This window comes from Gossypium hirsutum, chromosome D07, assembly GCF_007990345.1.
Source record: "Gossypium hirsutum isolate 1008001.06 chromosome D07, Gossypium_hirsutum_v2.1, whole genome shotgun sequence".
NCBI lineage: Eukaryota > Viridiplantae > Streptophyta > Magnoliopsida > Malvales > Malvaceae > Gossypium > Gossypium hirsutum.
Window position 1 is genome coordinate 34,025,845 of NC_053443.1, and position 15,915 is coordinate 34,041,759.

Here is a 15,915-nt window from a genome sequence, read left to right on the forward strand (position 1 = left end):
TTCAAATCCAGTGACTGAGTCAGGTGTGGCGTGTCATAACCTTATCTTATATTTTTTACCTGATGATTTAACACCCCATACTCGACTTGATCACCAGGTACGAGCTACAAGATGCCATATTCCTTATCGAAGCAACTACGATCGACTTCCAGATCAATTTAACAGTTAATACATATTATTAAGTTCAAAACATTATTAAAAAATATTACACAATCATATATGAGCGTTATACGAGCTTACAAAAAGCTCGTTAGATGACTTGATGTCGAATAATGATCAAATTGTAAAATTTTCAAGCTATCGAATTAATATCGCGACTTCGAAGGTTCTAGGTCGCGGCGTAATTCACTGACTTTCACTCATCGCATCGTTAAGAGCCCAACGTTATGACGTGACTATCTATTTCCAAAGGGTCCAATTGGTACCATTTCACAATGGCTTAACAAAATTCCATATTAAACTTGTTGAACATATAGACTTACTTTCAAATACCTTATATACTACTAGAAATGCATCATCACTATCAAACTCAACAAGATAACCATGATATACAAGACCATTTCCTCCATTTGAACCATTGAAACTATAGGCCATATATACATATGAAAATTTAACATTTCAAAATGTAACTTCATTTGACATATGCAAATTCAATATACCAAAAGGCCATATAAATATGAGTTTGGCTCGACTATAGGTACATGCCATATATTAGAAAACATAAGAGACTATACAAACATTGTTGAGTCGAAGCTTGTAGTTTGGATGTTGAATTACTTTTATGGTTTCGTGATCCACCTAAAGTTGCACACGAAATAAATAAACCTGACACTGATCGATAGAGCTCAATGGTACCTTCATGATTCAAGCCATATAACTAAAAACATTAACATGATAAGAATGAGAACAAGCAGGTTCAAGTTACTATCATTCCAATATCACTAATACATATCAGATATACACTTATATGAACATACATTCTCAAATTCAAAAATTCCATAAACATGTCTTGTTATACTTTCTACTATCAATATACCATATCAATTCACATCACCTAAATAATGCAACATATGTTCCAATTTAACTAATTAACCATATCAATGTAACATATCATACTTTGCTTTCTATTAACTTTAATGCATTCAATTCCATTTCAATACAAACCATTTAAATGCATCATTATCTCATTTTTGTACTGAATTAATTTATTCGCTATGGTTCTATATCGGCCCTTCGGGCTCATATAAATTGGCTCGCATGATCTTTCACATGCTATATTTAATCACATTTCACTTATAAACCTTGTTAATACCAATTCATATCATCAATTCAATTCAAACATCATTTATCCAATTTGTTCTTTTTATTCCCTATTAACCTAAATTGAACTTGAATAGATACACGAATTATCCAACTAGCACACCAATCTAACACTTGGTGCCTTATTGGAATGTTTGAGGTATATAAATTGTGCCCAATGCTCATTGATATAATCAAAGTAAATGTGTGCCTAGCACTTATCGAAACATTTAAAGTAAAATGCACCCAGCACTCATCGATATAATCGAAATAACCCGTTCATAATCTATCCAATGGTATGCCAACTGTAACCTCCCTAACCTGGCCTAGACGTTATGGTCGAATTATGAAGGCTACATTAACCACGAAAATGGCCTAAATTAAACTTTCATAGGTTCAAACATATTTTAAAACCATTGGCTTATACGTTCAAAACTAGTGAAATCAAATGTTTATCTTAATTTCACAAAAAACAAGACAAATTTAGAAATCAATAGATTTAGTATTTCATTTGTAAAAATTTAATCATTATTCAAAACTAATTTGGATTCTATTAAAAACTCATTTTTCAATATTACAGTGAAAATGTTTGATATTGACAAATTTTTATTAAAAACTAAGTTTCATTCATAACCATTTCAAATATCATTTTAAGTAGTTTAAAAATCAATGTCATGCAAGTAAAAATAATCTCAAAATTTAAAACCCAACCACAGTCCAATAAATTTAATAAAGTCCCAAAACAAATAATAGAAATAAGTTTAAAAATACTTTAATAGCAAAAACATCCAAGTTACTCCTCCGAAAGTAGTCCAAGTCCTAACCTCGAGGATTATCTGAAATTAAATCAGTAAATTAAAGGGTGAGCCAATAAGCTCAATGTGAGTCATAACGCAAGTAAACAATATAAAGTAGAATAATAGTAGTCAAGCCAGTAATTAAAATAGAGATTAGTATAGATTCATAGTTTCAATATGCATGAACATGTCAATGTAATATTTTCAAAGAAGTTCTTACCCAACTCCGCTACAGACCATAATAAGAGTTTCCTAGAACTCATCCATCCAATGACACACTAGTTTGTGGTCAAGCCAATAGTAATTGACCAATAACACACCAGTATTGTGGGCAAGCCACTAGTATTACAACAAGTTGCCAGAAATATGTGGACAAGCCACCAGAAATATCTGGTCTCCCACTATGATCCTATTTTATCTCATGATAACCATTACATCTTTCTTCATGAAAAGTCAATCACTATCAAATAGTAATCAAGTCATCCATCACAAAAACTTTTACTTACATAACAGCTTTCAGTTCCTTATCTATTTGAACTCAGGCTTTTACTTACATCAAAGTGTACGAGTCACGATACATAGTCCACCATCCATTCAAGATTTAAGTATGTCACACTATGAATGTCACAAGTGAATAAATCCATAAACAAATTCAGGATCTATTTTGCTTAGGTCTTGTCTGATGTACTATCAGTCTAGTCAATCATATCTATGTCTCTATCTTCTGGTAGTTATCTGCTCCGATGCCCAAGATAAGATATCTCCCCAATTAGACTTGATAGACGAGGCATCTCTCCGATTAGACTAAGGACATGTTTAGGTTAGTCTACTAATACAAGTTATCTTTCTATACTATGATTTGACCACATAATACCGCTTAGTATTAGTTAAACATGTAAACAACCAATGAGCAACATTTGCTTCCATTTTACTTTGCGTGAAAAACTATTTGAGGACAAATATACAAATTATATTAATGTAATCAACAAATTTGTTTTATTAATCAATCTGTTCGAAAAAATTAAAAGTGTACTCAGACGAAAATACTACATTTAGGGCACCAAATCCAACATACCCAACATCATTCTTTATAGTACAACCTATTACGGTAGACGTTTGACTGTATCAAAATATATGACTCATGATGTTGGGACAATGATGATCTCAAGTATGATGATCGCATACATAGTTATCACTATAAGTAATGTTGTGACTATTACATAATAATCCAAGAAACATACTCATAGTGGGTTAGTCCAATATGTTGTTCTCTAACATATACTCATGTATTAATTTTGGCATCTCTGTGTTAATGGCAACACATTGTCATCAATCAACTACATATTAGTCTCAATGCATTATTATTCTCCAAGCTCACAATAATACTTGACTAAAGACCTTTTAAGAATAATCATATTATTCTCAGGACTTTATTATTAACCATTTCATTTACACATAGAGAAAAAGAAACTAAAATAATAATGACAATGCCTTATATTAACAAACAAGTTAAAATGAGTATGCAATTACAATCATCTCATGGTTGGTCTTTGGGCATACTTTAACAACAGAAAAGCTATCAGTACTTCCTCTTTTCATAATCGTCTCAACCTCATGCAATACAGTATGGTATGTAATATCAATAATAGATCAGTCTAGTAGGCATGATTTTTAACATACGATCAATGCCAGACCAATAGGCATGAATTATAATGCTTCTAGTATTTCAATATCAATGATTATGTTTTTAACATATAATCAACTTTAGCAGAAGTAGTGGGCATGTCTTCAACATGCATTTAAATTTATCAGTTTCAATGAACATGATTTATCATGCGATCATTATCAATAACAGAACAATGATATGCTTTAACATCATAAATCAGGTAAACAATATAACATCATATAATACCATGCACATAGAATTAATTTTACAGATTTTGTAAATTTTAGTACTTACTTTTAGCCATTCCTAATCAAAAGATTTATTTCTCATCGGTCACTTCACTAATAACTTTCATGCATTCGGTTAGTCATAAATCCGGTATGGATCACAAGAATATTATTAATTGATCACATATAATAATTATGAACAAATCAACCACAATTTTAAATTGGTTAGAACTCACACCTTGAATGAAAGTCCCATAATACTAGATCCACTCCTTCACACTCCTACGCTTCAGATCTAACCAGATCTCGTCTCGATCTAATTATAGCGTAATGGTACATACACCAAAAACATAAATGTGTCAATTTAAGCTATACAATCCATTAAAGTCCTTTCATTAAATCAAATAAGAATCACTTACTCTATCACTCTTTCAAATGGAGATCCAACAATATTTTTACGCTAATGTAAATCCAAGCGTTCTGGATTGAAACCTTCATTAAAAACATAATATATAAGATAAATATATATAATTTTTGGCCTTACAAAGAAAAGAAAGAATTGTGTTTAGATTATGCTAATCATCAAATATGATTTATCGATTAGATTAGAAGTTATGGTTCAACGAAAAACTTGAATAGATGGAGGAAGAACGATTATAGAGAAACAAAAATATAAATAAAGAAAAGATGAGTAGAAATGTAACATATCCAATTGAAAAAAATAGAAAGAAGAGTAAAGGAGATTTGATTACAACCAAAAGAAAAGAAAAGATGAGAATAAAGAAAGAAAAATAGGTGGTGACGGCGGCGGTAGCGGTGGAGGTCCAATAGTAGAGCAGTGGTGGCAAAAAAAGGGAAAAGAGGGAAGGGTGGTTATATGGTGGTGCAATGTTGACAATTGGTGGTTAGAGTGGTGACAAAAAGAAAATATGGTGGTATAAGGTGGTGGAAAAGAGAAAAAGGGAAAGAGGAGAGAAAATATGAAAATAATGAAGAATAATGGTTCTTTGGTGATAGGGGCGGCACAAACAAGTCAAATGGGAGGAAAAGAAAATGAAGGAAACAAAGGAAAAGAAATGAATGGGAGGGAAAAAAAGGAGTGAAAAGATGAGTAAACAATGAAGGAAGGAAGAAGAAAAGGAAGGAAAGAATCTTGAGTGTATGGCAACATTTTTGGGCGGCAAAAGGGTTTGACCAAGGGGGTGTGTCGAATTTAAATAAAAATGCTAAAGGGGGGACTTGAACTTGTGTCTCAAGGATAGCTAAGCTTGCTCTTAACTACTAGGCTAGAACTCCATCTCATTCAAATGATAACAATAACTAAATAAAAACGGGGCGTGACACCAACTATATTTGACTCTACCTAAATAGTTAATAGGGTATTCAATGTCTAATTACATATCGATTCATATTCAAAATCATAATTCTATACCAAATTCCATCATCAACTATATCATAGATCATATATCACCATTTCATATCTACTCAATTCATCAGATGGATCATTATCAATTATATCATGCTTATTTCTATTATATTCAATTTAGTTCAATTTCTCAATATTCAATATCAAACAATACGAATTAGTTTATATGACATTATAAGCTTACCCCGATAGTAAATCATACACTCAGCATATATAGAGATATGTATATTCAATGATCTCAAATCATAAAAGTACAAACCAAATTTCTCTTATCACTCGACAATAACTCTCGCTTTTCCTTTCTTTCGCGATGGCCCGACATCGTCTATAGCTATATTCGATAATTCAATAGACAAAATGATATTAGATTTCATCAAATTCACATTCAAATCATAGCCACTCATATTTTGCATTTTATTCAATTTAGTCTCTATACTCGGGATATGCATATTTTTCAATATCTAGCATTGGATCAAAATCTGATTTCACGTTCTTTCATTAGAGACCCTATAATTTCTATTCATAACATATTTTCTTAACATATTTTCAATTTATTCACGAATGTTACAAATTTATCTAACAAACTTAATTAGTTTTAAAATTTAGTTCTTTTTACAATCTAAGCTTATTAACTATCAAATTGAAGCCTAATTCATCAATTTCTCTCTAATGGTAACTTGCTAAAAACTTAACGATTGAACAAATTAAAACATGAGCTAGCTAAGCTCCCATGATTATAAATCTATAAAAATTCCATGAATTTAGCTTTGTTACCTAGTAAATTTTGGTGGTTGAATGTTGAAACAAATGAAAGATTTTCTTCTTTTCTTTCTAAGATGGGACGACCAAGCATGGATGAAGAAGATGATGATTCATCTTTCTTCCCACTAAGTATTTATACTTAGACTAACTTTGGTTTAGTTTAATTAATCTTACTTAATTAACTAATTAAAACATTATTAAACTTAATTTAATCATAATTTAATCTTAATGGAATTCATCATCAACATCCACTAATTCATATTGAATAATGGTTAAATAACCATTTTAATTCTTTGGATAATTGTTATCTAGCCCCCCAAACCTTTTTAAAATTAAAATTCAATAGTAATTGAACTTTTACAATTTAGTCCTTGAGTTTTAATTAACCATTTTCTAGGTTAAATTACTCAACCGAACTTCATTATATTTTTATATCAACTCTGTAAATATTCCTATTTTATATTTACGAACTTGGTTTACGGTTTATGGAAATGGGGTTCTAAAATCATATTTTTCAACACCACTAAAATCGAGTTGTAAATATTCCTATTTTATACTTACAGACTTGGTTTACAGTTTACGGAAATGAAGTTTTGAAATAATATTTTTCAACACCACTGAAAATCGAGTTGTTACAAATCAAGTCCAAATTTTCAAAAATAAATTGCACACTAACTTAGGACACCTCTAATGCTCAAATTCAAATAGAATTAGAGAATGATATCACACAAGACTATGGATAGAATCTTTGAAAAAGTATTATATGACAAATCGAAGAATTTTGGGGTATTACAACTTATGTTACAAGGTTAGTAAAAAATGATAGGAATGTGCAACGGACGAGTTTGGTTGTATATATTAATTAAAAATATTATAACCTTTTAGAAATGTTATGATTGAGAAATTAAAAATATAATAATATAAATGTAAAATTTGTAGAATATTAATAGTTTATCAAAAAAAAAAAGGTTGGAAGGATATTATAGAATATTATTTTATAAATTGAACATATTATTTTAGAAATGTGTGTATATATATGATAATTTGGAAGATATTATATCAGTTAATTTTTACTATGAAATATTAAAAAAATAAAAAAATATTTTGGATTCCAAATTAAATTGTAGTTTGAAAAAACAAAACGTTTAAAAGAACAAAAAAAATTTATTAAGGATTAATTTTAAGTAATTCAATTATTTAAATATGCAGAAGGACTTTTTAAATAAATATAAAACTAGGAAGGATTTATGTTGGAATTTCCCCCTCCATGTAACCTTTAAATCTAAAAATTAACTTTTCTTGAAAAATAGCGTAAATCCTTTTCTTTAATTTCTTTCTCCTGTCTACCTACATCATTTGAAAGAACCCTTAGTGTATTTTTTTTTTTGGCTTTAAGGTGCCACTCCTAAAATTAATTTTGAAAAATTAAATCATTAAGTTATTTAATCACTTGCATCAACGGTCAAGATATTCACTTTTTTTTTCTATGAAAAAAAACTTAACTAATCTAATTCCGTAATATAATCATTCATCAATCCTATTACGCTCATAACCTAAGTTACTCTCGCTAGTTTGATCTCAGCTTTGCGCTAAACTATATTGTGTTGCCCAACATAAGAAAATTTTAATGGTTTCTAAAAGGTTCCAGAAAAGACCCTGAAAGATAAAGAGATTTCTATTCTTCCATATACGCTATGCTAGCAACCTAAAGAGGGTTGAACATGGAACCCCATTCCTCAATCTCCATCCCGAATTCCCCAAATTTGTCCTAATTCATTCCGAGAGGCTTCCTGAGAAAAATTGTGCATGATGAGTCCTTTGTACAAAGTAGTTCCAAACTTCTTTAGCAACTGGGCAGCCCCTAAGGACATGCAAAATATCTTCTAATTCATGACGGCAGACTGGGACATATTTTGTCCAACACCCCTTCGTACGCGTTCTAGGTTAGCATGTTTGCAAGCCAGCCATAGAAGGAATCGAACGAGATGTGGTCCTGATATTTCTAAACGGCTTTCCACTTATCATCTTGTGTGTTCCACGTGTCTTTTTTTTCATTGTTTGATACACACTTTTGACCGAAAACCTTCCATTTGTTGTGTGTGCCCAAAAAATCCTGTCGGGGCTTGTGATTGAGTGTGGAGGAGGAGTGTTTGCAATTTATTTTAACGATTTCTTCAGGCAACCTTTTCCTAAAAGATATTTACTTTTATCCTAGTCTTTAAATTCCATTGGTTCGATTTAAATTTGGTCTCCCTTCCATTCTAAAATCAAGGAGAAAAAAATTGTACAAAATTATAGAAAACATTAAAAATTTACCCTGTTAATAGGAATAAATTAAAATTTGAAATAGATATAAAATTATTAAAACTTTGAAACAAAAATAACTCAAAGAAAATTTGCATTATTATTTTCATGATCACTACAACTAGTTTCTTTTAAGCAAATGTTATTTAAAGGTAAATAGAATATTTAGTAACAACACATTGTTGGCAATTAACATATTCAAGGAAATATTTTATAATGATAAAATATATATTCACGTATTTATGGAAATATTTATACAAATTGTGTTAAATATATAATTAAACTTTTAGGTTTTCCTAACTTATGTTAATTTGAGCTATAGTAAATTTTTTGAAAAGTATTTCACTATGCAATATTAATTTTTTGGGTAGATTACACCCATGGTCAGGGACGAAGCCAAAACAATTTTTTAGGGGGTTGAATGAAATTTTAATTTTTTATAGTCTATATCTTTATAATTTTTAAAGGATTAAATCAAATTTTATAATTTTAGGGGGGCCAAAATGTAATTTTACCTTTACTAATTTAAAATTTTAAAAAAAATTTAAAAGGCCTAAATGGGAATTTTTTATTTTGAGGGGGTCGGGCCCTTGTCAGCCCCCCTAAATTCGCTTCTACTCATGGTTACTCTAAAATATGGTTTATTCTATTTTAGTCACTTCAATTTTTTTCTCAATTTAATCACTATAAATAAAATAATTGTGTGAATTAATCACTATCATTAAAATTTTTGTTTTCTTTTAACGGATTGTTGCCGTGACACTGAGTGATTGGCGGACACATGATATATTTTTTTCTTTTTACCATTTTAGAATAATCATGAATGTAGTTTACTATATTTTAGAGTGACCATAAATGTAGTTTACCCTAATTTTTTTACGAAATCACAAATGATAAAAATAATTTCTCCTAAACTAGGTTAAATTAATTGCATTGCAAAATTAAATAAATTAAACGTAAATATCTAATATAATATTTCGAAAATTTTGTTTACCTAACGATTTTAGTAAATAATAAAAGTAGTTAAAATTAAATATACATGTGCTAGCTTGAAACTGAATTTTCCAATGTATATGATTTGGTGAGAAGCATCAGTTGCCTGTTCTGAAAAATTATAAAATTGATTTACAATTAAAGTGATTAGTCAACATATTGAGATTGAGCTAATAGATTTATTACTCTTTAATCCCTAACACTTAAGTAAGCTTTGGTTTCGTTTATGTAATTTTGTTAATATTGAGTTGTAATTAAAAATGTAACTAAAATCATGAACACATAAAGTAATTAGTCCAAATGGTAAAAAATTATGACTCATCACAATTTGGAAGGCAGTGCGTTTATCTAAGCAACCAATATCCCTTGAAAACATCAAAAATTGCAGACAATTATGGACAAAAAAGTATTATTCAAACTGAAAATGACCTTTACAGCATTGTTTCTCAGGTGGAGCAAAGTCTTTAAACTGTAGGAAAAAATTGCTATTGCAATACTTTCTCAGGAATAACTAAGGGAACAGTACCTCTACTAGTTCAAATTACAGTTCCACTGGGAATCAAGGCATCCTTCACTATCGTCACAATCCCACTCTTAATGAAATATCCATCCGTTTCCTTAGCAGCTTCTTGCACATTGTCGTTGTTAATGATCTGAAATTGCCACATTCATTTAAATAAACATGGATATGATATTAGATGGGATAAGAAGTTAAATAGTTCCAAATTTGTGAGACAGTGATTAATGCACTAAAACTTCTTTTTTAAATCTTATACTGTCAGATCTTTTATGTACCACTGCCTTCAGATTCGACCATCCACAATGCACCACAAAGGTAACAAGCAATGACAAACTTGATAAGAGAAGATTTCTTATTCCTCAAGCTACATGCAGAGGAGGCAGCACCAAGGTGATATTTTACCAAATGATCACTGAAGCTCTTCTCTTTTTTCAAGGAAAAGCGTTTAGTTACCAGTTCAGAGTCAGATCATTAAAAATAAAAAGCAATTTAGATAAAATAAAGACTTAACCTTCACATCATCGCCTATCCGAGCATTCTTGTCAATGATGGCTCTCTTGATGTGCGAATTCTTTCCGATACCAATTGGAACACTGCCCTTTGCAGCTAGAAATTTTCTGTCAGCCTCAGTCTGGAGGATGGTAATGAGGAAATAGAGATTATTATGGATACAAAATGATATATGTCGGTAAAACAATAGAAAAGAAAGCTAAGAACTTTCAGGTTGAACTACCTCATAATAATCTGCTCCCATTAGTAAGGTATCTTCTATGATTGCACCCTCAGAAATGCAAGATCGGAGACCAACAACAGAATGGTGAATTCTACAGTTCTGCAATCAGCAAAAAGCCCCGAGGATAAACTCCTAAGTAATCTAATTTCCAGTTAGCCAGCAAACATTTCAAAGCAATACCCCAAGGAACTAACCTTAATAACACAACCCTCGCCAACAACACTATCTGTAACATCAGCATTAAGCATTTTGGATGGAGGCAAATAGCGAGGCTGGGTGTAGATTGGAGATGAACGGTCATAGAAGCTGGGGAGAAAGTCCAAAACAATAAAAGTAATTAATTAAGTTGATCCATCAAGATTGTAAAATGATAATCCAGTGAGGAATCAGAACTACCTAAAATCCGGCACTGGCTTTTTGGTAATTCCCAGATTTGCATTGTAAAATGCCTCTATTGTACCAATGTCTTCCCAGTAGCCATCATACAAGTAAGCTTGCACCTACGCATAACAGGAAATTAGACTTCCAGAATTAGTAATTCTCAGTTATGTGAAGAAAAAACTTCAACATGGGAACATAAACAAACTCCATCATGAATCAAATTCTATTACTGGAGCTTCATTCTAGCATACATGACAAAATTATTCTAAGGTATGCCCTCGACATGAATGTATATCCTGGACATAACCTTGTTTGAAACTGTTTGTAACTAGACAAAGACAGAGCAGGATCCAATCTCCACGTTGTTCAACTTCTTGTTGCAAATGCTAGTGCTGAGAAGTAACTTGAAGAATAAATGAAGTCCAAAATATCATGTTTAAAGAACATAGCTTTCCATGAAAAAAGAAACAGAACTGGGTGCCTCAGATATTGAAAAGCAAATAAATAAGCTACTAGGATCTATGTTTTGAGATCATCTCCTTTACTAATTCAGCTTGGTAATGGTGAAGTCCATTCAGATGGAGGAGTGCAGAAAAGAATACTTACCCTCATCCCAATGGAAGTAGCACCTGGAATGACTTCACTTCCAAAATCATTGGCACCAGGAAACTTCTTCGAAAGAAGGTCTAACATCGCCTTTTTACTGACAACATATATGCCCATACTAGCAATGTAAGGCATTTCTTTTGCTCTCTCGTCATCAAGACCTAAAATTGTGGTGTCAACCTAAAACAACACCATCAAAACTAGAACCAGAAACAATGACGTTCATGTAAGAAAATCTCATGGTCAGGAGGATCCTACCTGCAAAGCTTTGAGTTGGTCCCCTTTGGGTTTCTCAGCAAATTCAATTATACGGCCTTCGTCATCAATCTTCATCAGACCAAAGGAAGCAGCCCGTTTTTCATCCATAGGCAATGCAGCCACCGTAATGTCAGCAGCAGTCTCCCTATGGGCCTGAATAAAACTTTCATAATTCATTCTATATAAATGGTCCCCAGCAAGAACCAAGAACTCCAGAACATTATGTTCCTCAAACAACCACAAGTACTGCCTCACAGCATCCGCAGTCCCCTGTCCATAATCAAAGTCAAAATACAAATTTTTTAAAAGAAAAATCATAATCATAATCCGTAAACAATTTAATCCATTTTAGTAGCATAGCAAACCTGGAACCAATTTGGGTTCTCGGGACTTTGCTGAGCAGCAAGAACTTCAACGAACCCTTCGTTCTTGTAACCACCCATGTTACTAGCATATGCGCGGGAAATATGGCGATTGAGAGAAGCGGAATTGAATTGAGTCAGAACGTAGATTTTGGACACATTACTGTTCAAGCAATTGCTAACGGGAATATCAATTAGCCTATAATTTCCTCCTAATGGAACAGCCGGCTTTGCTCTCTTCTTTGTTAGCGGGTAAAGCCTTGTCCCTGCTCCACCTCCCAATATAATCCCCAAAACACTCTGCCAAAACCAATCAAAGTGTCATCAGCAAATGGTTTGGCATTAGAACAATATTTCATCAGAATCACACAAAGATAAATGGAAACTTACTCGACTAACGTCGGGTTCAAGACATGTCTGCGAGTTCTTGGAATCCGAAACGGCCTTCGGCGAAACGATCAATGGAGTACGTTCCTTTTGGCGGGAACCGGTAATGGTTCTAGAAACAACATGGTCGCCGGACAAAGAAGAAGCCGAAAAGGACAAGGTCCGAGGAGCAGTGGATAGACGGCTCCGAGAAACGAAAGAAGCATTGGACGACGATGTAGCAGGCGACCTGAAAGCACCCAATGCGGCCATGCTTGCCATTTGCAGTTTAACTCTAAAATGAGTGCAAGTATGTGGGAGTGGCAGCTTTATGGATCTGATGTTTGACGGGATTTGTGTGAGAAAATTAATTAGTAAAAAGTATCTGGTGTTTGTTATTTCACAACGGTCACTGCTTATAATTCGTTGCTATAAAAACTTAGCTTTTTTATTTATCATTTAATAAAAAAACTTATATGTAAAAAAATCAATTAACCTCTTATATTAAATTCACAAGTTAAGTCTCTTTAGTTAATTAAAATAATTAATTAAACTCCACCGTTAATAGTTGTTGTCATTAACTACGTTGACAGTTAAAATAAACTGACGGACCCAATCAAATAGTGACACGTGACAATTTCTGATTTAATTTGATATTTTTTTCATAAAAATCATTAAAAATATTAAAAATAAAAACAGAAAATTTTAAATATTTAAAAAATATATATGAAAATTCATATGAACTTCTAAAAAATTATAAATATTATAAAAAATAAAAAATTTTAATAAATTGTTAAAATTTTAAAATATGAAAATTGGCTCTGATACCAGATAGTCCCGAGAATTTGAGGATGGAATTTGTAAAGTGATAGTCGGAATTGTAATTTGTAATTTGAAATTAAAATTTGAAAGATTGTTTGATTAAATTTTTGAAAACTTAAAATAAAATTTGGAGAAACGAGTTTTAATATCTGAAATGGGTATTTCCAGTCATGTCTTTCATTCTAAATCTGATAGCCTTTTATAGAGGGCTAATGTCTCTTTACATCATTTGAAACGGGAAATTCAATTCCTTACATCATTACATAATTGAAACTTTTTAGAGAATATATTCTCTGGTTATAAAAATACAAACTACAGAGAATATTTACTATTCATGCTAGAGAATCATACTATTTCTGCCAGAGATTTCTACTGTTCATGCCAGAGAATATTTCCTGTTCATCTTCCTTCTTTTGCATCATTTTTTCTTGGTCTTGGTAATGGTTATTGAGGTGGTATCATCTATAAGATCCACCGATTTAATTGAAGACGTTGAATATTTCTCGCCTTCAGATTCATAATCCATTGAGCTGAGCATTTCAGCTATGAGTTTTTGTATTTCTTCTTGGTCTTGGCTTGAGCTAGCATTCCACTAGCTGTCGATTTTGCTTGAAGGAATTTTGCTATGGTTTGATCTGGGGCTACTGACTTGCATAATCTCAGATTCTTGTTGAAAAAATTATCCAAATATTTTGAATCATATTTTTCATCATGAAATTTGTCCCACCATTTAGTTCTGAAGTTTCGAACTAATAATGGAATTCCAGTATGTGGATCTTGTTCATAGAAGTAATTCTAAGAAACAATCCAAGAAATGCACAATTTTGAGAAAAAATGAATTGTTCTCTAAATGTGTTTTTGGTTTGGTTCAGGTTGAAATTTGTCAAAGAATTTGGGCAATAAGTTTTGAATTTTCTCTGGTAGGATCTCAAAAGATTATGGTCTATACCAATTCCACCATTCTAGGAACCAGTTTGGGAATTTGAATTGGGTACTGTATTTGAAATATATGAGTCAGTAATGTCTCATATGTTGATTGTTCAGTAAGAATGTGTTGTACCATGCCATTTGATAATCCCAATATGTAAAATATGAGTGGTGGGTCAATTTTGGTGATAAATTTGGCTCGAAATTTCTTTGGAGAATTTGGGTTTTCACCCCAATCCCTTGGTTGAAGAATTTTTAATATTTGGGCTATTGAATGTGTAATAAAATTTAGATCTTTTAGGTTTGTGTAGTGTTTGAAAAGTACTAATCCAATTTAAACCAATATGTTTTCATAATACTGTTGAGGTTTTTGAGAATCCAATGGCTTGAAATGTCATCCATTGAAAAGTTCATTTGCAAGTATATGTGGAGGTTTTTCTGAAAATTTTTCCTCCATAATAAGAATTTTTCAAAACATTTGTTTGAAAAATATTGTGAGGATTTTTGTGTAGCAGTCTGTGAAGACACTGCTATTTCTTTTGGAAAAACATCTTGGAGAGATGTCTCTTTTAAAATACTTTTGAGAGATTTTGGTTTCAGTAAAACAATCTCTTTATTTTTTGAAATCTTTGCTGTTTCACCAGCAATTTGCTTGAGAGGAGTTTCCTTTTTTCATTTGAGAAAAGGCCAATGCCAATTCTGGAGATTAAGAAAGAGACTCAATCCATTTATTGATTTGAAAACCAATTTCATTTGGATCTTGTGCATCTTGAACAAATGTATTTTTAGAGGATTTTGATGAGGATGATGATCTCTCAATTCTTCTTCATGGCAAATTTCATACCATGACTAAATTGGTTTTGAGGAAATTTGGGTTTTGGATGTTTCTCCTATTTTTCCTCTCTTTGTCTCTGAGTTTGGGTGACATTTTTGAAGAAACTCTCTGGTGAGAAAATCAGACAAATAATTAGTTTCTCCTTTGATGTATTCAATATCAAAATCAAATATGCTCAAAATTGTTTGCTATCTTGCAAAATTTTTTTTGAGGCAATATTTTGAATATCTTTTTGTAAAACTTCTTTTGCTGATTTGCAATCAATTCGTAAAAGAAATTTTTGATTTAATAAATCGCTTTGGAATTTTGTAATGCAAAAAACAATTGATAAAATTTCTTTTTTAATAGTACCATAATTTTGCTGAGTTGGATTCCAGTGTCTGGAAGTAAACTGGACTATTTGTTCATTTCCCTCTTTAACTTGTTTGAGGATCCCACCATATCCTATTTCAGAAGCATCTGTTTCTATTATTTTGGGGGCATCTAGATCAGCTAAATATAAACAAGGAAGCTTAGTAATTTATTTTTTAATATGGGCGATAATATTGGTGTGGTCATTTGTCCAAGGTTGTGGATTCTTTTTGAGCCTATCATATAATGGTTTATATAATTTGCTAAGACTTGGATAAAA

General features: G+C 31.6%; 1 protein-coding gene across 1 annotated transcript; it reads right to left on the reverse strand.

Moving 5' to 3' along the window:
- Positions 1-9,866: 9,866 nt before the first annotated feature.
- Positions 9,867-13,046, reverse strand: LOC107954730 (glucose-1-phosphate adenylyltransferase small subunit, chloroplastic/amyloplastic). Its single transcript, XM_016890381.2, has 9 exons — positions 12,725-13,046; positions 12,338-12,634; positions 11,973-12,242; positions 11,715-11,894; positions 11,124-11,227; positions 10,922-11,033; positions 10,728-10,826; positions 10,506-10,625; positions 9,867-10,127 (listed from the first exon to the last, which is right to left on the reverse strand). Exons 1-9 carry the CDS (start codon positions 12,980-12,982, stop codon positions 10,011-10,013), a joined length of 1,557 nt encoding a protein of 518 aa, XP_016745870.2. The 5' UTR covers positions 12,983-13,046; the 3' UTR covers positions 9,867-10,010.
- Positions 13,047-15,915: the final 2,869 nt, after the last annotated feature.